The following is a 24,939-nucleotide window of genomic DNA, read 5'->3' on the forward strand; positions in this document are numbered from 1 at the left end:
CCCCCCCCCCCACAACCTCAACCTCCACCTCCACCTCCACCTCCACCTCCTTGAGGTGGGGGAAGAGGTAAATGAGATGCACATCTGTTGTATTCACTGGAAAGAAAACCTTTTGAATGGGATTAGAGGAACTCAGTTTTTCTAAAGTTTATACATAGGACATGGAGAAGCAAGGAACTGTGAATTCTCAGAGCACATAATCATAATTACCATCTGAAAGGCAATACTAAAGAATCAAAAGGAAATTTGATGAAAGCACATGGGGTACTTGACACAAAGCAGAGAGATAAAGATGACCAGGAACCTATCTTCCATATGAAGAGTGACGTGGAAACAAGAGGGGGGATTCACCAACTCACGACTTACAGGAAGATTCAGCGGCTGGCAACATGGTAAAAACGAACTGCACAAACAGGCCAAGAGTCACTTATTCATTGGACCATCCAAATAGATTCTAAATCTAAAATGTAATATGAAACCCAATTCTTCTCTATTTTCCTGCTTTTAGAATGCGTTCAATACTCAGAATCTATTCTGAAATTGCATACCAAACACAGCCTAAATCATCTCAAGTTAGAGTTTTCTGCATTCAGTAGGTGCACAAATCGCCACATGAACAAGAGAAAATGCAAAAAAGCAACATCGCCTGAAAGACCATTATGGGCATACAAACAGAACAAGAAGTGCATTTCCATTTTTGTTCTGGGTAACATACGTCAATGAAATGGGTTCACAGGCCATAAAGAAAAGCAGTATTTCATGTCACTGTGCACAAAAAGCAGATTATAACATTAATAATACAAAGTCAAACTCACACAAAGTAATACCCTTCCTCAAGGAACTGCACCAAGAGAGTGGTGGTCATTTGGCTGGCCTTCTGCCTTTGATGGCACGTTGTACACATTCTTAAACAGGTCTTGGAACTTGCAAAGCATCATCATCTGTGAAGGGTCACTACTTCCACCATTACTCTGTGATGCCCGAGAGCTCTCCTGAAGCTTTATCTTCTCAAACAGATATTGCTTTTCCGCCTCAGCCTCATGCAAACGTTGTTTCAGATACCTGCTGGCGTAGTCCTCGGCCTTCTCCGACTTTGCAAGGGAAATCCTTTTAAGTCTCTCGGCCTCTCGTCTTGCCTCACTGGCCTTAAGCTGAAACATGTCAGCCTCAGCCTGCTTCAGCCTCACTATAGTCTCCAGCTCATCAATCTGCTGCTTCTTATGCTGCCTCTCCAGTTTTAGCCCCGCCAATTCCCCAGCCTTATCCTCAAGTTCCCGATCACATCCCTCAAGAGCCAGACGGGCCTTTTTGAACATCCGAAACTTCTCTTCTGCCACAATTTCCATCTTTCCTATGGCTTCCTGAACCACTTCCGCAATTCGGTTGCACGCATCTTGTGGAGCTACCAGACATCCACCCTCAGATTCAGGATTCTTTGTTGGGTCCACCTCAAGCTCTGCATGAGGATGAAAGGGAACTCAGCGACGTCCAAAACAAAGAATCCTTACTCTAAACTATTCAGTAGCGAAGAACTAAATATTAATTTTGGGCACAATCCAGGATAAAACTTGATGAGTTTCCAATACAAAACTAGCTTTGCAATTACTTAAACACACACACACACCCCCACCCCCACCCAAACCAAAAAAGAAAAAACCTATACAATTACACCCGAACAAGACATTCAAATTGGAATATCAGGAAAATACTGCATCAATACAACAAAGAAGATAAGTATCTCACACAGTATCTAAACATTTCAAAAGGGGTGACAATATAATGGATCTTTTTTTTTTTCCTTCTTTTTTCTTTTCTTTTTTTTTTTTGGGGTGGGGGGTGGGGGTGGGGTTCGGAGCAGCCCAACCTGAAACAAATCTAAGATTAAAGCAGGTTGACATTAGTCAATGACACTTGGGCTATGTTTGATTGTCGGGGGACAGTGAATAGCTAAAAGAAGCAAACAGAAATGTGGCACCTTTCCCTTGCTACGGTTATTGTGGGTCATTGAATGGCATGGAAAGTAATTCCTTTCAAAGTCAGAGCTTTCCCTGCTGGTCCCCCCCCCCCCAAAAAAACCAAAACTAACACATAATGGTCAGACTTAAAGGATTTACTAAGGAACATTCACAGAACCCTCATCATCGGCTCAATGGTCAACTCCTATCAATCTGTCTCCAGCCACAGGATCACCGAATGTAAGAACTATGTGCTTATTGAAAAGCGGTACTGATTTCATGTGCAAATCAGAGGTCGCTCTTTGACGGATCCATTCAAAAGCTTTGTGAATTGGAAATTTGGACTCACAGTAGCTGATCTCTCTACCACAGCCTCATATTTTTTTGTTTCTGACCTCTTCAGTGAATGCTGATTATACTGCTCCTCCCAAGCTCGCTACAAGCACTTGGTCGTTGGAGCAGTCATTAGCCCCATCGAAGAAAAAGATCCAGACGCGAGCTTCAACGAATTCATGGTGGCTTTGCTTTTCTATTCTTACTCTCACCTGTTCTCTCACAACACCAGCTTCTCAGTCACGAGCAACCCCACTGAGTAAAATGGGGGAGGGATAGAGAGAGAGAGGATATTGAAAGATATTATGCCTATGCTGTTGCATGCACTTTTGACAATGCATCACAGGAATTCTCCATTGAAAGGGAACTAGGGAAGACATGTTTTTATTGATTTACTCCTTCCTCTTAGGGCACATTTGCTTTCAACTCTGTTCTCAATTCTGGTCAAGAATTGGAATTGACACCACTGGCAGTCATGTTTGGTTCCCATTCTAGATGCTAATTCAGAAGATTAGGCCAGAATTGAGAATTGAGCTGAAGGCCAATTCTCCATTCTGGGGGTAGGTGAAGAAGACCTATTCTTGAATACCAGTTTTGAAATTCTGGCAAATCGCTAAATTCTTGTAAGTGCATGCTTGAAATCAGAATAAGTGAGGTATTTGGTCATTACACACCCAAACACTAAACTTCAGAAGATAAAGGGATTAATCGAAGGCAGAAGAATGAGGGAAGGTTGAGTCACACTCTGCCATGGGACTTCCATGAAGTGGTTCAACGGACTTCAATGAAGTGGTTCAACGGTGCGACCATCTAATGGCCGGTGTTCCTTCTCTCTCTCGATTTAGGGTAAGTAAGTTCATTCCTTAAGGCTTGTTGTTTTCTCCATCATTAACTGAGAATGGGATAGTTATGTATGGACTTCCTTTCTTTTTTCATTTTTTCAGTGAATGCATCTGTTCAGTGTCATGAGATTTTGATTTGGGGTTTCCTGGGTTGTTTCTTCCACAATTTAGAATATCTAATCTTAATCTTGAATGTTTGAGAGATCTTATACAATTTTTAATTGAGTTTTTCTGGTTCACACAGATGCTTAGAATTGAATCTGCAACCTGAAACATCAGAAGACATAAGATCCAAATTCTTATTCCAATTAAAAACAGTAATCATAATATTATTGTATTGTAATTGACTGATAGAATATTTATATTTATTGGAAGAGATATGACATAATGGCCCAAAAGGGGAATCTTAGGAAAAAGATCTTTTAGATCTCTTTCCTTTTTTACAATTCCCTAATCCTAATATCATAATATTTTTCACCACTACTTCAAAATCATCAAGAGCACCCCATTCTTGATCATAGAATTTGATCAATCCAAGTGATGGTAATTTACTAGTCACTTGACCAGAGTTCCAACCCCAACCAAAGGGTGAATACCTATATCAGTGGTACACTTATATCTATTGTTTAAGATTTAACCCAAAAAAAAAGACAAGGGGATAAGATACCATAGGTTTGGTATATTATCAATTAAATTGTGCATTTGCAGAATCAGTGCCAAATGAAAACAATTATGCAATTCTAAGAGTCCACATTAAAGAGTACAAAATGTGCATCTAAACGCAATTCTCCAATTCTGCAAATTGGAGCCAGAATTGCAATTCTTAGAATTGGCAGAATTGAGAGAGAGAGAGAGAGAGAGGGAGAGAGCAATCCAGTGCACGAGGTTCCCACTATTGCAGGGTCTGGGAGGGGCAAATGTACGCAGCCTTACCCTTTGCCTCGCAGTAGAGGCTGTTTCCAAGTTTTGAACCTGTGACCAACATGTTGCAATAATGTAACTTAACCGTTGCAAAACAGGCTTGCCCCCATAGAATTGAGAATTAGAATTAAAACCAAATGAACCCTTAAATAACTTTCCATGGACCAAGTGGCCCACAAAAAAATCCTAACCAAAGAAAATGTTCCTTCTCCTCCTCATTTAGCTATCCCCAAAATATGTCGTCCCACAGCATACTTTTTTATCCCACTCTTCCCAAACAATCAAACACAGACAGCCTTAGGGAAAAGAGGCAGGTTCACCAGGACTGCAAAACCAAATCAGGACATGTCCAGACTTGAACCAAACCTAGAGGGAGTTTACACTAGTTATGATGTGGCTAGTTCAATAATACTGGGGTGGGGCCCTGGAAAGTTGAAGGTCAGGTCAATAATTCTCCTCTACTTGAAGAGTCCTGTTGAGCAGGCCATAAGAGAAGTGTAAAAGCATCTTATCTCAGCTTAAATGTTGCTGCTCAAGCTCAAAATTTTCCTGCTAAATAGAAGGTTGAACCAAAATGAATCTCTCATAAATGACAAAGCAGAAAGACAAGACTAGAACTGAAGAACAGAAATTGGCAGAAAAATCCTACAGGAGATGTCATATTGCAATAACAGTCAATCTGATGGTCAAAAGAACTCCGCAGAATACAACAGGGAAAATATTATGAGATATTTATCAACACAATAAATAATCTTCTACAAAATAATTTCAACAGAGACCGGGGACATCAGATTCAGAGGCCAGTAAACACCACCAAAGACCACTTTAGAACTAAGAAAAAAACATCCCAGCCAAAACAAGAAAATTGGTCTAAAATCAAGGCAAAATATCATGGTTTACTTTACAATAGACTATACAAGAGACCAAAAGTTAAGTAAGTAGCTGGATCAGTCCATTTAAGCCACATGGGAAATTTATTTAGTTTCAGCAATATAACTTCCTTCCCATGGATATTCTCATAACTACATCTCTCAACCTCAACAAGACCATTTCAATGACAGCACACAATTATCCCAAATACTCAACTGAAAACCCAGTCCCACTTGACACTGTTATAGTCAGATGATCACCAACCATATCCCCTCATCATCATCACATCTTCTATTGCAGAAAAGGTCTTTACTTGGTGGCTGAATCATTTAATATAAGTCCAATCTCTATCAAATTACTCATACATACTATTATATATTCATCTCTGCAAATAATTCTGAATATCAAGTTGAGAATCTATCCATATCCTTATGCTCATGACGCATTCTACCAACTAAACATATCCTCAACACAACCCATGCATCGTATGCACCAATAACCCTAATATATAAACATACTTAAACAAAGGAAATGGGGAATGGAAGCATAGACTATTCAAAATGATGTTTCAGACCAGTCACATACAGGGTAACCAAATTAACAGACATTCATTACCAGCGAAATGGAATTTTCTTTAAAGAAACAATTACGAAAATACTCTTTCCATATGACTGTACACTCCATTTAATAAAATTCAAGAAGCACACTAGAACCCATCAGCATATATGTACCTGTGAGATAAAGATAATAATTCCAACCAAGAGGAAGGAGTAGCAAATATGGTCTTGTACAAATGGCATCATCCAACTCCTCTAAGAACAAAATGGCATTTAAGAATTCAAGATATAATAACTGCAAGATCTCCAGGAGCATTATTTCTCTTAAGTGATTACCTACAGATTACTAGCATGAGTGAAAGAGCTACGGCAAGCAATGGGAAATTTTTTAAAAAGCAATCAAGAGAAATTACATACCTTGAAAAAACAGCAACAATACTTTAGAGGCTGTCGACTCCGGAACTCCACCTTTCATCTTCTCTATGAGATCCTCACACTTCCTGAAAAGCTTCCTTCCTTTGAGATCCTCACTTCCACGGAAAATCCTACTAACATAATCAAGTTCCCTCATCAAAGCTTCACGATCCCAGCCCAGCGCACAATGTTGAAACACATCTTTGACCCAACCCAACAACTCAGATGTCTTATTGCAAGCTCGGCACTTGAAAAGCATCTCAGCAAGGCCTGTACCGCTTTTAACATAAGGGCCCATACCAATTTCCCCATCACGAATTGCACAATCTGTGTGAGTCCAATGAGAACAGAAATCACAACCAACCCAACGACATGTGTTCACCTCGAAATCAAACTTGTTGCAAATAACGCACATGCAAAGATTGCAGAAACCATTTCTATTGGTGCATATTTCACAGGTGCAATCATCTGCAGGAAGCTGACTTTGACATGCAATGTTTCTGCATCTCTTGTACGCGAAAACCTCAATGAGAGAAGTCTGTGAAAGACTGATATTTGGATGCAGAAATGCCTGAATTCCCGTGTTTATTGCAACAAGAATTTCCAGCTGTACTCGATGTGCTCTGATCAAAGTCTTCGTTGTCAAATCAGTCCTACTCTGAACAAGCTTTTGCAGAAACAAAAACTCCTCCCTGTGCTGAGAACCCCCATTTCCCTCAAGGATACCACGAAGCTCGGTCTTAAGCTCTTCTAGAAGCTCATCAGGCAAAAGAGGCATTTGATTAGAGATAATCTCAACTCTTTCTCTAGCTATATCACGGAGAGACATCTTGTCTGAACTAGAGACCCGGCGAATGATTGACTGCCCAGGGCAATCATTCTCTCCCTCTTTCTCCTTCTCCAGCTTTTTCCCCATGATAGCATCGCTGGCAGGCCAGGTTTCACGTGAACTAGCACTCTCTGATGGGGACTCCCGGACATGCTCTGAATTTGAGCCGGGTTCTTGAAGATCAGGGGACCCACAGGCGTCCGATGACACTAAAGATAGAGATGCCTGCAACCCTCCAGATCGTGGTTGCCGACGTGGAGGTAGCATTTTTGAAGGAGACTGGTTCTGGAAGTCGGCACCAGAAGATGTTCCCATCAAACACACGTCCGGACGTCCCTCTTAAATCAGTAACTACAACAGAACTTCACCACCCAATCATCTAATACTGCTTCATAGATATCAAACGCTGCTTATTCCTTCAAAGTTCAAACAGAATGCATATTGTGATAAACAGGTTAATTTCCTGATGGAAGGGAAATAACAAAAATAAATACAAATAGTATAAACGGCCAACTCCAGAAGATGCAAATCAACCAGGAGGGCGAGGGGGGAGGGAAAGAGGGTGAAAACGACATTCCAATTCTCATAAATTTCAACCACAAACTGTAGACATGAAAGAATCATACTCACAACATACATAAAATAAGATCATCATCACCAGCTCCAAAATAAATATTACAAATCGCAAACACCTACTCCGAATTATACAGAAAAATACTTCACAAAACCTAAACCAAAAACAGTATGCATCAAAATGACTGAAATATTTTATCAATCAAATTGGAACCCTAGAAGACAATGATCCCTTCATATCTAAAAAGTAAACAAAGAAACAAAAAATTCTCGCTCTACTTAACCGAATCACTCACCTCGAATTTTCAGCAAACACTGACGCACTGATCAATCGAAGTAGATAAATCACAAGAAGAAAAACTGAAATTAAATATAACTGAAGGGAAATAGAGGAGAAATCGAGATTCTTAGCTTCCCCCGTTCCCCCTTTCAGACTAGAAAATATCTCCAACCCTTCAAAACCCTAGTCCACCTCCACTCAAGACACGACTGAAGGAAGACGAACGAAAGAAGAGCGAAGAAGGGGGGTTGGATTCAACTCTAGGTTCTATACGAAGCAGAAAAATATTAAATAACTGTCACGGCCGGTCGCTTACGGGATTGCCCAGTCACCCACAGCGACGTTCTTCTTCGCCGCCTGTTTAGTTCTGAGATCTGACCTGTCGCGCCGTTAGTTGTCTGGATTTCTGGGAGTCAATTTCTCGCGTGTTGGAGTCCCTGTCTCTTCACATTGAACCGTTGACTTTAAAATTTGTTCGAATAATGTTTAGGTTTTGCGAGTTAATCCATTTAACAATGAGAGGATCACAAGATAAATCCGAGCTATTTATATTTATAAATTTTTAATTCAAATCATGGTTTCCACTCTAAGTCGAGAAAAGTGCATAATAATGTCTAAAGTATTTGTACACATGCACATGAGATGTGTGCCAATAAAAGAAAAGGTATTTGATTGAATTAGATTCTAAAATTATACATGCAATTAATCTAGAGTTTAGACCATGTCTTTTTTATCCAATGATTGGAAATTTCATCTGTCTTTTGTGGTAGACAATAGACTAGATGTCTTGTGATATTTGAAAAAATTGCAGGCTTTTGTTATAATAATAAGGCAAAAGGTTATATGTACATTAAGTTATAATTGGATTTAGACCACAATGTATTTCATTGTTCAACAATTTGGATTCAACCAAGTCCCAATTGCGTCAAACCGAATAGAGGTGGTGAGAGGAAGCAAGGGTTTTGCCATGTGTAACCTCATTGGTCACAATTAGAATCTATAGCCCTAGTTTTGGCATGTGGTCACTTATATGGAGCAGAAATTTTGTAGAGATAGAGACCACAAGATCTGCTATTCAAACTTCAAGTTTCAACCCAATTGGTGTTTATTGAGTGACAAAATGGAATTTAGGACCACATGATGGTGAACTAGATTACAATGCACCAGAAGGCATGCATGCCATTACATTGAGGAGTAAAGATTGAATTTGAGGTTGAAATCAACGAGGGATCAAGATAGACAATTCCCTAGATATCTAATGTTGTCAAATTTATTACATCATTCTTCCACGTGGCAAAATCGAGATTTTTGGAGGAGGTAATTGAGTTGGATGAAAGTATTTGAAGATAAATAGATTAGAATAAAATAGTTAAATCAACTACATCAAGAGCTTGTAATATATTTGACTTGTCCTATGAGTAGCCACTGAGGTTCAGATATACAATCCATCATAGGGGACAAAATTTATATTGGGTTTGGTTTACCCTTCTTGGCTACAATGTCATTCATATGGAATCACATAAAGGATAAAGTAATAGACAGTACACTGAAAACCCAAGGTTTATCAAGGTCAGTCAACATAGTTGATGCACTAAAGAATGTGGAGACGATTACGGAATTGTATCAATCCTGAGACCCAGAGGACTAATAGCCTAAACTCTCTTTGAGAGTTCACACTCAAAGAAAAGATGCCAAATTGACTTTGGCTGAGAAGTACACCAAGCACAGGTATCTTCCATAGGGAACTCTTTGCATAGGAATTCCTTTACAGGGATACCATCATGGAGCAGTCGTCAAAGAAATATTCTGAATTTTAGATGAACTTAAATTTTTCAGAGGAATTTCCACCATTTAAAGGAAGCATGTTGCGAACCACTCCCCTATAAAGTAAATCATTATTAGAAAATCTATTGTCATAAAGGAATTTAACAGCTAACTTTATAGAAAAGCACCCCTTTGTCGATAAAGAGCATCTCCATCGATCAACTTCTTGAGAAGGGTGAATGAATAAGACCGTTAACAATATTTTGGGGAAGATAAGTAGATAAAGTAGCTAAATTTCAGTTATTGTTAGAAAGGAAATCCTTTACCTAATGGATAGAGTAATTATCAATGTCATCAAATATGCAAGAAGAGGGAAGGCTTATAGGTCGAGGGTCATACCAAACACGAGTTCATTTCATTTCCAATTTTAATAAATACCATCTTCTTCAAGTACGGTATGATACTAGCGATGCTATTCCAAGACCATGATCCCTTCTTGGCCAAACTTTGTGGATCAAACATAGATGGAAATGGAAAGTATTTCGCCTTTAGCAATTTGGCCCACAAGGCATTGCTATGGGATAACAGCCTCCACCCAAGTTTTAAAAGCAATGTCTTGTTTTGAGTAGAGGTGTCATGAAATCATAATCCACCAAAAGATTTGGGAGAACAAATCTTATTCTAAGCAATAAGACGAAGTTTTTTGGTAGTAATAGTATTCCTATACCAAAAAAAGGGGCAAATGAAATTATTACATTTTTTTTTGGATATATATATATATATATATTTTTTTTTTTTAAAGAGAAAAAGCAAAATAAGACATGAGATAATTGGGTAAGGTTGCAACTTGCAAGCACCGATTGAGTACGAATTTTCTTTCTAGCAAATGATAGTAGTTTAGATTTCTGACAGGAAAGTCTCTTTTCCACTCGATCCACTATTGGTTTGAGACCTGCAATATGAGATCTTGATGGAAACAAGTTAGTTCCCTAGTAACAATGTTGTCCATTTCTCTAATTTCTAGAGGAGGAGAAAGACAAATTTCTCACCGTCAAGCACATTCATCCTGAAGCATTTGTAGTGCCCTGGAAATTCTTTCTAAGCTTCTTTAGGCATATAGGGATCCCAACATGTTTATGGTATTAGAGTTGCTAGAAATGCCCCTGAGATTTCTCACTTATTTTGAAGAAATGGTTGAAGAGATGTTTCTTTCACCCATTTTCCTTATAACTCTCTTCTCCACTTTGGATTGAAAAAGAGGGGACAAGTGGCTTGGATTTATAGTTACAAAACAAATGACTACTTTATTCATCCATATTGAGATTTTAAGCATGTGTTTATTAAAGTTTAGCGCAAAAATAACTAAAAATCAATTTTGGCTAAAACACATAAATGACTCTTAATCTATTTTTGGTTTTTGTGTTTTATCAATTTTTTATAATTAGAAACAAGCTCCATAAATGATACCAAATGCAACCAAAACTGTTTTCGTGAACAAAAATAAAAAGGAAAAATGACACCAAAGAGGATGACATTAATATATATTCTTCACCACATCACTTCACATCATCGTTCTAAAACTCGGGAACAGTCAAGGCCAATTCCGTTTTGATACCAATTTGAATCAGACCATATCGGACAACTATACCTCTTTAAAAAAAATCAATTTTTTACTACCATTTTATCCTTAGACCATACATGTGTATCGGATCAAAAAGGTCAAAATCGAGAATCAATCAAGGCCAATACTGATCAATCCAATCCAAATTTTAGAGACATGCTTCACATAGCAATTTGGCAACAAACGAAGTCAAGCATACAAGAGAAGTCTAGAGATGTCCACTAGGGGTGTCAAACGGCACGATTTTGGTTATTCACTTCAGTTCCGATTTGGTTTACATTTTGATAAGGTAAAACTAAAAATGCACTAGATAGGAATAATGTGAAATCAAAATCATTTTCATCCGATTTTGGTTTTAGAGGTTATAATCAATTTTTGTTATTCAGTTCATAATCGATTTACTTGCGCTTAATAGTGTCGTTTTAGAAAATGATTTGCATCTTCCAACTACTGTGAATCCTACATATACTAAACTTCCTAAAGAGTCAAGACAATATACTTTCTATGTAAAAGACTACACATATGATAACTAATTAGCTATGATCCTAAAACTTAAGAAATCAATAGGTGTGATTGTGTGAAAGTGAAACTCCCTTCTCAGTTAGTATTTTTTTTTTTTTTTTCGTAGAGAGACCCATAGAAATTCAACACTTTATGTCTTTAATACTAAGTGCCGATTAACCATTGGTTTTCCGATTTTAGACCAAACTGAAGTTATGACCTATAAAATCAAAACCGGATCAATTTACTACAGTGCATTTCGATTCAGCTATATCCAGTCAGTTTTAGTTCTGGTAAACAATTTCGGTTATATTTCGACTCAAATTGTACACAACAGGATAATGTAGACTTCTGACTCCGACCCACAATGTTGACTTTATACAATCTTTGGTAATGCTTGCACTTGCTGTTTATTGCATGTGAAGGTTTTGGAGGAAGCCTCTAACTACCTTACTGGGGTATTATATTAGCCATCCCCTTCGGTCTAGTTTTTACAGTGCTCATTGGTATAATAACAGCAGCAACAAGATGAAACAGAACTCAAAATGCAAAAATAGAAACTGGTTATTTCATTATAAGAACAAGTTCGCCTTTCATTCTTCAGATATTGTTCCACTACAAACTCTCGACTGCCATCTCGGAAGCTATACCTAAAAATATATCAACTCTACTGGCTTGCTGCGGCTTTTCTCTACTTCACAAATATACTGAAAGGGTAGGAGTGTAAAAGATAAAATAGACCACATCACGCTTTGGCTCATTTCTTTCCATCAGCCTCAACAGGCTCCACCACCTCTGCCTCTACAGTCTCAAGGTTTCCTGTATTTCCAGGATTTCCCGGCTGGCTAACCGTCTGATGAATCTCAGAAGCAAGAGCTCCCCATTTGCCTGAGATTGCCATTCCCATCATCTCGTATATCTTCCCACCCAGCTGAGCTGGATTCTCAGGCTGCATCAAGGCATGGGTGAAGTTAGAAAAAATGGATCAAAAATCCAGAGCCATTGTGTTATTGACATTCATTTAAAGTATAGGGGCAGGGAAGAGTGGTGTGATGTTTTTGGTGTTGGCAATATATCCGAAAAGAAATTCAGTTGGGAGAAGGGGAGGCAGCTAGGGGCAAACACCCCCCCCCCTCACACATCTTCAAGAGATAAATATTATGGCTAGAACACGAAAGAACAATGAAAATCTAGAATACTCACAGTGAAGCCACTGGAAACCAGAGCTGTGTCATACAAAAGATCAATAGTTCTCAGTGCATCTTCTTGATCTGGGCAATTCCTACTTGCAGCCTGCATCACAAAGAGAATTATAAAATATTATTCAAGACTGATGACAATCATGGAATCAGAAAAACAGGGGAAGTAACAAAAGTGCTTTGTCAATGCATCCTACATTCAAATCCTTGATGATTGGGTGCTCTGGGTTAATCTCAAACACCCTTCTTCCTCTCATATAATCCAAGCTAGTTGTGTCTCCAACTGTCTGTGCCTTCATCAGCCTGAAAATTTAACAGATTCCTTAGATCAGAAAACATCCTACAATTCCTGTTACATACTGCTGATTTTACGCAGGGAGTAGGGACAGTCACCTCTCCATGTTGGCTGACCAACCAAACTTCCCAGACACAAGAACACAAGGTGAAGTGCTCAGTCGGTTTGAGATTTGGACACTAGCAACTTTGTCTCCCAAACGTTTCTTTATCCAATCACAAGTTACGCCAAATTCCTGCTTCATTGCCTTCTCCTTTTCCTCATCTTTGTCACCTGCCAAAACATTTCCCAAAGGAAAAATATATTAGTAGAATTTCTAGGAGGAGGAGACCATCAGAGTAAAGGTAACACAGAATGAGGTCAAGACATCAGACTACTAAAACAATGCTTTGAGAATTGATCCAACAGAGGACATGGTCATCCAATTGATGGATTGCTCCCATTTAACCTTCACCCTAACTCTTCCTAACACCACAAAATGGTGGTGTATTGGTTAGTTTTGAGGCATCCACCTCAAATGAATGTTTCCTGTCCAAGTATATGGTAGGCCTGCCTAATCATCAAGTGCCAACATGGATGGTAGAGGAAGAAAAGACTCTTCCCCTGCAACCATACCGATGTCAGAATTTTATCTCAACAGGGAAAAAATGGTTCTTAATGGACTAACCCAAATCCAAGTCTTCCTTGCTGATGTCCACAAAGTTCTTCTCCTTGTATGACTTCAAGTTTTGGATCGCAACTTCATCAATAGGATCAATTAAGTATAGAACCTACAGAAACAGAGTAAGAACATCCGTAAACAGTTGAGACAACATAATATATCTTGTTGTCATAAACCATCCAAATAAAGACAAGGATGTACTTCATAATCCTTCTCTAGAAGTTTCTCCAAGAACGGTGTATTCTTTGCACTGGTCAAACTGTCCGTTGCAATGTAGTAAATATCCTTTTGCTCAGGTTTCATGTTCTCAACATACTCATCTAAGCTGATAACCTCTTCCTCACTCTGAGAAGAGAAGAACCGAAGCAGCGGAGCAATACGCTTATGGTTTTCACGATCTTCAATGCATCCCAGTTTTAGGTTCTTTCCAAAGTTCTCCCAAAACTTTTCATAGTCCTAAAGTAAAATAATTAAAAGTTAAATAAATAAGAAAATATAATAAAGAACAGAAACAAACCGATTCCAAGTAGAAATTAGTAGAAGACATACATCTCTGTTCTCGCTCATAGCTATGCCCAAGATCATATCGAAAGCTTTCCTAACTAATCGCTTCCTCATGATCCGTACCTAACAAAATGGCAAACAATATATGTTAGGACAATTCCATCAAAAGAAAGAAAAAGAAAAAAAGACGAGGTAGAACAAATCCTCCAATTAACAATGACCATTTTCCAGGAGGGAATCCAAGGGATTTGAGTGAATCAACTTACAATACGACTTTCTTGAAGAATCTCACGTGAGACATTGAGTGGAAGGTCATTTGAGTCTACAACACCTTTCACAAAGCTTAGGTATCTCGGGAACTAGTTGAGCAAAGACAAGAGATCAGAGAACTAGAATTTAAAGGTTGTGCAATACAATTTATTTAGTAAAAGTAAGGTGAGGAATAAATAAACAAATAAACCAATAGGAATCATTAAACCTTTTATTCCTTAACACAGAAAATAATAAACTTTTTCTTACCAGTTCCCCATCAAAGTCATCTGAAATGAAAACCCTTTTAACATGGAGCCTTATGTTCTTGGTCTTGGGATTAATAAAATCTTCCTTTCCCATAGGAGTGATTGCCGGCACATAAAGTATGGACCTGAACTCTACTTCACCCTGCAGTGGACGGCATTCATTAGCTATAAACAAAAAAAGCAGATAAATAACAATAGAGGTATGCTATGCACTGCTAATATGACATTAAAATTAACAGTAGTCCTTTCTGTAACTCTTTTTTCTTTACCCCAAGGAGAAATGTTCAAGGGATGTCATATTTTTCCCAAAATGAAGAACTTGGATGATGCGGTACCCAATATATAAACATAAATCAGAGCCCTCACATCTCCACGTTGTTTTCCAGAAACATTTGAAGGGGAAGAATAAAGAATCACTACTCATATCCAGTCATAAAGTTTAGCTGTTACCATTTCCTCTAATTTTCTAAGAGACCTAGCATCTACAGAAACATATCTACGAAGGATCTTCACCATCTAGTTTTATATTTACCTCAGTTGTGAAGTGTGAAGACGCTAAAGGATCCAAGTATTCATTGAATGTCTTCTTGTAGAACTCATTGTATTCTTCCGTCGTGACTTCCTTAGGGTTGCGAAGCTGCAGATGATGCAATAAAGATCTCCGAGTTATATTTGCAATAATAATAGATTTCCATTGTTTGACGAAGGTTTCAAACAGACGGAAGAAGAAACAGCAGTTTTACCCATATAGGTTGTGTTTCATTGGTGAGTTCCCAGTCCCAGTATCTCTCAACTACAGTCTTTGTCTTCTTCTTCTTCTTCTGTCCCAACAAAAGCATACAAAGAATTCTTAATAGTTAAAAAAACTCCAACATTGAACAGGGAACAAACAGGCTACCACAGCTGAAAGATCATAAAGACATGAAGTACCTCAGCTTCGCCATCATCGCCTTCCTTCTTGGCTTCGGCAGGATCCTCTTCAACCTCAACCTGTACATGAGATTTCAATTATTAGGAAGACTAAAATATAAATCACTAGGCATATGAACAGAAGTTATAAAATCTTTGAAATTAAAAAATCTGTAAAATATATCTGGATCGTTTGACTAAGCCATTCATTCAACAAACAGCATTGGAGAAAGGTTACGCAAGAAGTCAAACCTCTTTAGTCAATCCCTTCTCTTGCCAAATGTATATTGGGAATGACACAAACTGCGAATAGTTCTTCAGAAGCTTCTGAACCCTTTCTGGGTGCGCAAAACCTTTTTCATCATGCTGAAAACAGGCAAGGGGGAAAGAGAAACACTGTAATAAGTATGCTGTATCAAGCAATACCATCTAGCAACATTTTAACGAAAAAGTTCGCTCAACTAACCTTGAGATATAAGCTAAGGCGGGTTCCTCTAGGGATGAGCTTTTCCGGATCTGTTTCTTCTCGGACAGTATAGGAGCTAGCATTGGCCTCTCCTTCCCATACATATTGCTTATCAGATTTTGCGCTCTTTGTTGACACAACCACCTATCAATAGCAAAAGCAGACAATTAACAGATGAGTACATACAATATGGTAAGATTCCACACTCAGACCTAAAAATAAATGAAAAGCCATACTAGAAAATTACACTTCTAGACAGGTTCAGGACGTACCCGATCAGAAACCAGGAAAGCTGAATAAAATCCCACACCAAATTGTCCTATTAAATTGTTGTCAGCACCAGCATCCTTGCTGTCCTGTCCATGAATCAAGGTCATTTTAATTACATGACATTGCTTTGCAACAAGTACTGTAAAGGACAATAATGGTTGCAAGAACAGCATACCTTTAACGCCTTTAAGAATTTCGCAGTTCCACTTTGTGCAATTGTTCCAAGACAGTCAACAAGTTCTTGTCGTGTCATACCAATGCCAGAGTCACTGCAAATTGTGAGGATACTCATTATTTAGATAATTGAAATTATTATGTTGTCAGTTATACCTTTGTTACTACAACACTTACGTAATTGTGATAATCCCATTGTCTTTGTCTGTCTGGACTCGGATATCAAGCTCCCCACCATCCTTCAAAAGCTGAGACTCCGTAACACTCAAAAACCGTAGCTTGTCCAGAGCATCACTTGCATTGCTGCATGTAACATGTCCATCAGCAAATGTTTTCACATCATACATGTATCTTGTTCTTTTTTCTATTACAATTCCCATTACCAATCAGTTATGAAGGCAAGGCTTGAACACAACAAATAGGACATTACTGCTAAGAAGATTTACAGGACATGAGGAATAAAAAGACAAAGAGGAATAATCTCTATCTTAATCAGCGTTATTTCACAATGGCCCAACAAACTACCTACAAACTGAAACCCAGTCCAAGTTATGGTAAACAAGCAGCAGATCCAAGAATTTTCCTCATCTGAAGGTTTTCTCTCCTCTTCCTGGGCCTTCAAATAATATTATGGTTATCTCCACTCACAAGGAACATCAACATGTAAGAGCCAGTTAAATTCCTCAACTACCACAATAAACAAACAAAAAAAATCATCACACTTCTCAAGGATTGGGAGACAAGGAACCAAGAAGACGTTATCCAAGTGAAGCAGCTAAAAAAAGGGAAGTTTTTCTCCTAACAGAGAAGGAATAAAGTTAGAAACAGAGGGGGGTGGGGATGATTAAATGAAGCTACAGGGAATATTAGGAATTCAACATGAATAACAGTAAAGACTAGCTAAAAAACCCAAAGCATGCCGATAAGAACTCAGGAAACAAACCAGATATTGACCTATGAGGGATCTTCTTCCAAAAATTCATCAAGGTCAATTTGGTTCAACTCGTTGGTGCAGTAGGGCCCGTAGCTAGTCCTGGGATTCTCAGGTCTTAACATTGCATTATACTGTTACAAGAAAATGGATAGTAGTCCATCTAAAGTATGATTTAAGGTATCTGCCATATTACTATTTAATGGGACTGATTTGAACTATTCTACACAACAGATCTCACTGGCAATGTTGTGCTTTTGCCTTCAACAGACTCTTCATCTGGATTTTCAAAACCATATTGATCTGGATCAATATCTACAGAGAATGGTCTGGTTTTGGATACCAATCTTCAAAACCTTCATGACAACGACAAAAGTCCCCTCTACATCTGACATGTTGTGAGGAATTGGAAATGTAAGTCAAAAATAAACTGTTTCATCTTTAATTGGACTCAACTCAGCCATATCCCACATGGATCCTTTCTCCCCAATCAGCTCTATTAAAAACCATACATGTTACATGGCCTAAGCTATGCATTGTCTTTCCTCACCACTTCTCCTACAGTCATTTTAGGCCTACCCAAGGCTTTTTTAGCTCCTTCAATCTTAATCAAATCACTCCCCCTTACTGGAGCATCCAAAGGCCTCATTTGCACATATACATGCCACCTCAAACGACTTTCTCGCAGCTTATCACATATCAGAGCAACTCCTATATTAACTCTAATTTGTTCAATACTTATTTTATCATTTTTAGTTCACCACTCATCCATCTCAAGATCCTCATCTCAGCTGCGCTAAGTTTATCTATATGTTTCTTCACTGCCTAACATTCATCATCATACATCATATGGCTGTCCAATAAAATTTTCCTTTTAGTTTTAAAATAATTTGTCGATCACACAATAATCCGGACACACCTCTACACTTCATCCATCCTATTTTAATTCTTTGTGCAACATCCTCCTCTACTTCTCCTCCTTTATTTATTATTGAGCCCAGGTACCCAAATATTCACTTGCGGTATCTCCCCATATCAATTTTCACCATATCATTATCAGTCCTATTGTTACTTAAGTTACACATGATATACTATGGTTTTGTTCTTCTAATCTTGAAAGTTTTTTATTCTAAGGTTGATCTCCATACATCCAACTTGAAATTGTCCTACTTCTCCTTTAATTGGCCTCTTCAAAAGAAAAAAAAAAGGTTGTAGAAAATAGGGAGAAAGCTTCACAGAGTTTGATTTACTACTCAATTCTTTCAATACTACCTGGAAGCGCTTAATGCCAAGGAAAGAGAAACGGCAAGCATGACTGCCCCTGGCCCAATAGATTTATTACTCATTACGTTAGTGATACTATAGGAATGACCGGGTTAGAGCTGACTTGGGGGTTGCCCCGATCCAGGACAAGCTCCGAGAATGTCGTTTAAGGTGGTTTGGACATGTCCAACACAAGCCTTGGGATGCTCTTGTGCGGAGGTGTGATCAGATCCAAATGGATGGAGCTAAAAGGGCAAAGGCCAGACCTAAGATGACTATTGATGATTTGGTAAGGAAAGATGACATTCCTAGTATGATATCAAACAGAGCTATTTGGAGGACAAAGATCCATGTTGCAGATCGTTTGTAGTTGGGATGCCCCGGAGATGTTGCTTTGCTTTTTCCTTCCTTTTTCTTTTTTGTCTTCCCCTCTCGCGGATCCATGTAACCAACCCCATTTACTTGGGAAAAGATTGTTGTTGTTGCTGTTGTTGTTGTTGTGGTGGTGGTGGTGGTGGTTGTTCTTGTTGTTTGTTGTTGTGGTTGTTGGTGTTGGTGTTGTTATTACGTTAGTGATACTGCAGTTACTGCACCATGAAATATCTTTGGGCCGAGCAAAGCATCGAGTCAAGCAAAACATGACAAGAATACCACTCCTAAATGTTGAAATGCATATGGTTTGTCCAGATTTCTTTCCAATTCGAGCATGTGCAGAAAGTTTGCCCAGATTATTTTTCAATTTGAGCATGTGTAGTGTGTCAATTTTTCTCTTTCCTCAAATTTCTAACAGTAATATTTACTTGATATGAGAAAGAGAGCCAAAAAAAAAAAAACCAACCAAAAAAAAAAAATTTCAACTACATTATGGAATATGACCACGCATAGGCTCACTTGCAGCTCCAATCTTTGCTAAATCATCAGCCAAAGAGTTACAAATCTAGCTATCCAACAGAGAATCAAGTAAGTGGTTGCTTTCTTACTTTTTTTTTTGGGTAGGGGAGGTGGGGGTGAATTAAAAAAAAAATTAAAGAATTAAAAGTATATTAAAACAAAAGAATAAGCCATAATGACAATCAAAGAGGGCTAGGAGCCCTAACATCAGCCACTATCACTAAAAACAAAAAGAATAAGCAATATTTTTCATAAGCACTACCACAAACTCTTGTGTAATTGCTGCTAAGACAGACCTATTAAAGAAACCAGGGCAGCATTTTAATCTATCACACCACTGAGGCATACGTAAGACAAAGGAAAATTTGTGAAACTAAAGTCTGGTTCCTTAAACTCTGATTGTTAATAAATACACCAGGATTTGGACAGCTAACCACGCTACTACAATTTGGAAAATTGCATCGCCAAAATCTCAAGAATACAACATAATGACAGGGAAGTGTGATGTAGATAAGTCAGTTGGGCTTATTTTATTGCAAATAAGCCTTGGGTTGTGTTATATATGTGTTGGGCCTTTGATCCCATGGGTTTTCTTTGAAATGGACCACTTTAATGGGCCTAAAATATGGGTAGAAGATAAAAAAAGGGGATTTAATTCATTAGTTTAGTTAGTTACTATTTAATTCAATAAAGGCCCATTAGGCCATTGGTCGGTTGTAAAGTCCTATATGGACTATTAGTTAGTTAGTTCTACTCCATGTTGGAGTCATAACGTCAAGTCCTAGTCCTATTTTGAATTCTTAGTTGTAGTAGGAGTGTCTAGTCCTATTGGGAAACTAGCTCCTAAGTAATTTGATTACTATTCTGCCCTCTATAAATAGAGGAGCCTATGTACTCATAATTGGAGATTTGAATGAATGAATTATTGAGTGATTACTCTTTAGCTAAAAAAACTGTTATTGAGAGGTGAGATGCCTAAACCTTTGAGGGGTGTGATACCTAAAACCTAAGGGGTGAGATACCCATTCCTTTATTCTCTTTCACCCTTCTCAAGTCTCCATCAATTCTTCTTTTTCTATTTTTATTTTCTGTTTATTGTTATTAGAAGTTCAGACATGTTAAGGCATACAAAATCAGAATTAGCCAGCCAAAGAGTTCTTGTTCTTGAAGCCAATTGACCCTCATTGCTACCCAAGTTTGGGATCTGATCTACAGATCCTTTGGAGGACTGGTTCTATATTCTAAGAAGATCAATCGATCCTCTCTTGAAGGTTATCTGAAGAATACAAGTTGATGTTTCTGCAGAATTCTTCACATTCTCTCTCTTAGGTCTGAAAATCAAGAAAGTGCGTAACTCCATAACCAGCCGTCAGAAGCCCTTCATATTTGGGGGTTTTTGTGCCCTCCCTAGGGACTATCTACACCCAAAAGTATAGCTCAATCGGACTCCCACAGACCTGGCCGCATCTTTATCTCTCCAGCTCTATAGAAGGTCTTTCTCTCTCCTATCGGGTTGGGTTTTGGGCTGGTTTTGCTCCTATATGGGTATTATATCCTTGGGGGTTTATTTGATGGTATTATTTCCTTGTTTCTTGCTCCTATTTATATTGTTTGGAGTTATAAATTGCTGGGGTAGTTTCTTGTAATCTACTCCTGCATTAAAGTGCTAACCAAAGCAACTAAATGTTGATTGCTAATAACATATGCCAAGATTCTGGAGAGCTAGCCACGCTATTACAATTTGGAAAATTGCACAGCCTAAATCTCAAGAATACCACATGACAGTGAAGTGCTAACTAAAGCAACTAACTACTCCCCATGGTGCCCAATCCTTTACTTCGAATGAATATCCTTAAGAAAGGCACACTTCTGCCTTGATACCCAATGCAATGCAGTATGGCGAGGAGCATGGTTCTAAGTATTGGTATTGGATGGGCCGTATCAATAGTATCATATTGGTATTGGCCAAGACCGATACCTGACCGATCCAGATCCGGATCCGGGTCTGTTACCAATATCGTTTCAGGCGTAAAACTGTAAAGAAAATGTACTTTTTTTTTAAAGTAAGGGCAAAAGAGACCGATCCGATCCGGATCAGTATCGATACCAATAACTAAATCCTTGGTGAGGAGAGAATGGCCTCTGAGAGCCCTCCATATTTGTTTAGGAAAATATGTCAAATTTTCACGACAATTGACTTAAATATCCTTCGATTTCAACAAACAGGCACCAGTTTAGTCTAGACAGAAATTGCCCATGTTGTTGTAACCAAGAAAACATTCAATAGATTACATGAACTCAACAGAACAGAGTATTGTCCTTTAAACAGTTGATGCCTATTTATCAAAATTAGAGCAGCTGACCTGCTAGTCACTCTTGTATTCTATCATGCCTACCAACAAAGATGGATTTTTATTCAGCAATCAGTAATGTTTCAAGTTATTTATCTTCACATGAAAATTAGCCTGGTTCCAGCCACGAAGAAAAAGATACATCTCTGGGAACATTTCTCAGGCAATACTTTTTCAATGTAAAGAGCAAGATGAAGCAGGAATGCACTGAGAGAGAAACACACCTAATGAGCTCCCGAAGGAAAACCTCTTTGTTGCTATATAAGCTGTGTACAATTAGGTCCATTAGACGACTAACCTATCATCAACAAAGTAATTGACACATTTTAGGCCAAGAGAACTAAAATAAGGAAACCAACAACTAATGATGACCTTCATCTCTAAGACAATTACCTCAGCTTGATACTCATATTTCTCAACTGGTGGATCTGATGCAGAAGCTGCTGCTGTTGACTCAGTTCGGATTCCCAGGAATAGTCCATTGCTCAGATTAAAATTATTCAAACTGGTAATGTTATGTCTCCCTGCAGTTAACGCAGAATACCATCTCCTTGGGGACTGGGAAACCTTGGAATTTCCTTCAGTAGACTGTGGAAGAGTAAGAATAATGTAAGAAAGTAACCAAAATTGACTATCAATTGTAGAATCATGAAAGACACCCATCTTGGAAACTAGCCTCTCAAAGACATCAAATTCAAGGGAACGGAGTTTCAGCTAAAGCAGCTCTTAGGCAGTGTGGCAGAGTCTGATGGCCCCATATGTAGTGGGTCAATCATCCCTGTCGTCATCGAACTGTGCGTCTATATTCAAACCAAGCTCAATAATGATCATGTCATTTTAAAAAGCTTGAAAAAATTACTTAGTGTTGTTACAACAAAAAAAAAAAGGCATTTGGTACGAGGTGCACAAAAGAATTGTATGGAGGGGGGAGAAGTGAGGAAACCTAGTATATAGTGGGGCTATATGGTAAATTTATGACCTATCCAACCACAGAAAGACCAAATGAATAGTGCACATGGTAATAGTAGCTGCTTCAATTATATTTTCCTGTTATAAAAAGAGCAACCCAGTGCACAAGGCTCCCGCTACTGCGAGGTCTGGGAGGGGCAAGTTTCCTATTATGGTGGACGGAAAAAAACGGAAAAAGGTGGTGGGTGAACGCACCTAGATCTGTCACTTAGCTGATCAGTAGTTGCTAAAATTGTATGGGCAGGTAGACACTAAGGTCCCTGCTCACATGGCAAGTTTTAGCATAACTCAAGTTGGACACGTGGCAAAACAAAGTATAGAAAAATCCAGGTCTACCAAGACAGTGCACAGGACTAGAGGGGCTGCATGGACTTGCAAAGAAGGGTATGCAACTAGATTGGAGGGTAAATGGTCGAATTTGAGGCTGAAATTTGACATATGACCATTTTAGACCATTACTAGGCATCAAACGGTCATAATTGCCACATAACTATTCCATGTGGCAGAACAGATACGCACACCCATCAATTTTGTTCACGGGTTGCCAACCACATGAACTTTCACAATTCTTAATTGGCCTGTGCACCAAATAAGGATAGTGCAACCCCCACCCAAAAATAAAGGGAAGGGGGGGGGTGTGGAGGATACATAGAAGTCTTAAAAACAAAAATAATACAATAGCATTATAGAAATACATGCAAGCTTATAAATTAAACCATTATTCAATGTCCAAATATCTTATCATAAGAATCTGCCAACATTTCTCAGGGTGACAGCATCCAGGTGCATTATAACCAATAAGATTGAACTTTACCCTGTTAGACTCACGCGACGGTAAAGAGTCTCAGTAGATTAAACCAGTAACGTAAGAGGATTGGTGGAGGAACACTTGCTTTTTTTTTCTTTTTTCATTTGTTTGTCATGATATATGGTTGTGTGTGTGTGTGTGTGTGTGTGTGTGTGTGTGTGTGTCCCTAATAGTCCTTGCATAACCACAAACTGGGGAAATGAAAAACAAATTCTGATGCTCTCTGACTTACGAAAATGTTAAGACAGGAAATATACAGACATCATACAGATCAAAAAATCGAAATGTCTCCAAATCATCAAAAAGAAAACGTTGAAAGATTTATTCTAATACTAGGATATTAGAGAAGGAGTACTAATTAACAGCGAAGTTCGGCAGCACTCAAATTTAGCAAATTTCATTATGGACAGAAATGAAAGAAAGAAAGAAGCGAAAAAAGGTAACAGGTGTTCAGAAACAAATACAGTGCAGCTCAAGCTAAATCCAATCGAAAATGAATTCGTCGAAGATAATAACAGATTAAGAATTCAAAATTTTACCGAATCCTGTAAGGAAATCGGAGCAGCTACGCTCCTGTACCGTGCGCCACCGTTGCGCAGAATGGCAGAGGCGGAACGTCTTGATAATCTGTGCATTTTAGCTCCCCAGGGAGTACGCGATGCACCTGCAGTAGCAGAAGCAGAGCAGAACAGAAACCGTTGTGCTTTTGGACAGCGGCTGGTTAGGGTTTTAGTAGGGCTTTAGAATAGACAGTGAGTGCAACCGTGGAAATTTCTGGAGGTGGACGATCTTTTTTTTTTTTTTTTTTTTTTTTTTTGACTTTCAAGAGTTCCAGACCTCTTGATCTTTGCCTCTTTGGGCCTCTTGGTTGGCGGCGGTGGATTTGGGTTAGAAACCCATGTACAGACCAACCAGGGTCAGTGCGGCCGGTTGGTCAATCTCCGATAAAAATGGTGGTCCAACCCCGAGTTATATACTCTACTCTCCTGAATTCAGGACCGGATCCGGAACCATTGTGGTTTGGAGCATGGCTTAAGTATTAAGTGCTGGAATCGGTTCATTTCCGATACCAATCTGATCACAATTCGAATCGACACATGTTGGAACCCTTTGTCCATACTCCATTGTCCATACCAACCCAACGATATGGTATTGACCAGAATTGGGAATAAACGGGATCCATACCAATCCAATCGATGTAGGCCGATTTGATCCGATTCCTCAAATCATGGTTTGGAGTTAGAGCCGCATGAACCAAGAATCAATCCTT

General features: G+C 38.6%; 2 protein-coding genes across 5 annotated transcripts; both read right to left on the reverse strand.

Annotated features, from left to right (window-relative positions):
- Positions 1–662: 662 nt before the first annotated feature.
- LOC122080404 (OBERON-like protein) lies at positions 663–8,046 on the reverse strand. Of its 3 annotated transcripts, none has more exons than XM_042647366.1 (4): positions 7,891–8,046; positions 5,896–7,137; positions 5,653–5,733; positions 663–1,456 (listed from the first exon to the last, which is right to left on the reverse strand). In XM_042647366.1, exons 2-4 carry the CDS (start codon positions 7,034–7,036, stop codon positions 834–836), a joined length of 1,845 nt encoding a protein of 614 aa, XP_042503300.1. In that variant the 5' UTR covers positions 7,037–7,137; positions 7,891–8,046; the 3' UTR covers positions 663–833. The 3 variants fall into 3 exon arrangements, with proteins under 3 accessions (XP_042503300.1, XP_042503299.1, XP_042503301.1); XM_042647365.1 differs by lacking the exon at positions 7,891–8,046 and adding an exon at positions 7,591–7,884; XM_042647367.1 differs by lacking the exons at positions 5,653–5,733; positions 7,891–8,046 and adding an exon at positions 7,591–7,884.
- A 3,960-nt stretch (positions 8,047–12,006) lies between these two features.
- Positions 12,007–24,471, reverse strand: LOC122080403 (heat shock protein 90-6, mitochondrial). Of its 2 annotated transcripts, none has more exons than XM_042647364.1 (20): positions 24,209–24,471; positions 22,286–22,480; positions 22,117–22,190; positions 16,634–16,759; positions 16,458–16,551; positions 16,285–16,368; positions 16,013–16,156; positions 15,799–15,912; positions 15,568–15,627; positions 15,381–15,455; positions 15,170–15,274; positions 14,639–14,779; positions 14,386–14,478; positions 14,165–14,242; positions 13,817–14,071; positions 13,622–13,724; positions 13,053–13,227; positions 12,857–12,962; positions 12,664–12,753; positions 12,007–12,409 (listed from the first exon to the last, which is right to left on the reverse strand). In XM_042647364.1, exons 1-20 carry the CDS (start codon positions 24,302–24,304, stop codon positions 12,218–12,220), a joined length of 2,400 nt encoding a protein of 799 aa, XP_042503298.1. In that variant the 5' UTR covers positions 24,305–24,471; the 3' UTR covers positions 12,007–12,217. The 2 variants fall into 2 exon arrangements, with proteins under 2 accessions (XP_042503298.1, XP_042503297.1); XM_042647363.1 differs by having other exon boundaries at positions 15,381–15,458.
- Between the last annotated feature and the right edge of the window lie 468 nt (positions 24,472–24,939).

This window comes from Macadamia integrifolia, chromosome 5 (assembly GCF_013358625.1).
Source record: "Macadamia integrifolia cultivar HAES 741 chromosome 5, SCU_Mint_v3, whole genome shotgun sequence".
In the NCBI taxonomy this organism is placed as follows: Eukaryota; Viridiplantae; Streptophyta; class Magnoliopsida; order Proteales; family Proteaceae; genus Macadamia; species Macadamia integrifolia.

Excerpts from the sequence above, each read along its gene's own strand:
- LOC122080404 (XM_042647366.1), bottom strand. The coding sequence starts at position 7,036 with ATGGGAACATCTTCTGGTGCCGACTTCCAGAACCAGTCTCCTTCAAAA. Across the intron at positions 5,734-5,895 it reads ATTGTTGCTGTTTTTTCAAG|AGGAGTTGGATGATGCCATT; the intron begins GTATGTAATTTC and ends TTTTGTTCTTAG. Across the intron at positions 1,457-5,652 it reads TTATTATCTTTATCTCACAG|AGCTTGAGGTGGACCCAACA; the intron begins GTACATATATGC and ends ATCCTCATGCAG.
- LOC122080403 (XM_042647363.1), bottom strand. The coding sequence starts at position 24,304 with ATGCACAGATTATCAAGACGTTCCGCCTCTGCCATTCTGCGCAACGGT. Across the intron at positions 16,552-16,633 it reads AATGGGATTATCACAATTAC|TGACTCTGGCATTGGTATGA; the intron begins GTAAGTGTTGTA and ends CACAATTTGCAG. Across the intron at positions 13,725-13,816 it reads TTCTAGAGAAGGATTATGAA|GTTCTATACTTAATTGATCC; the intron begins GTACATCCTTGT and ends CTGTTTCTGTAG.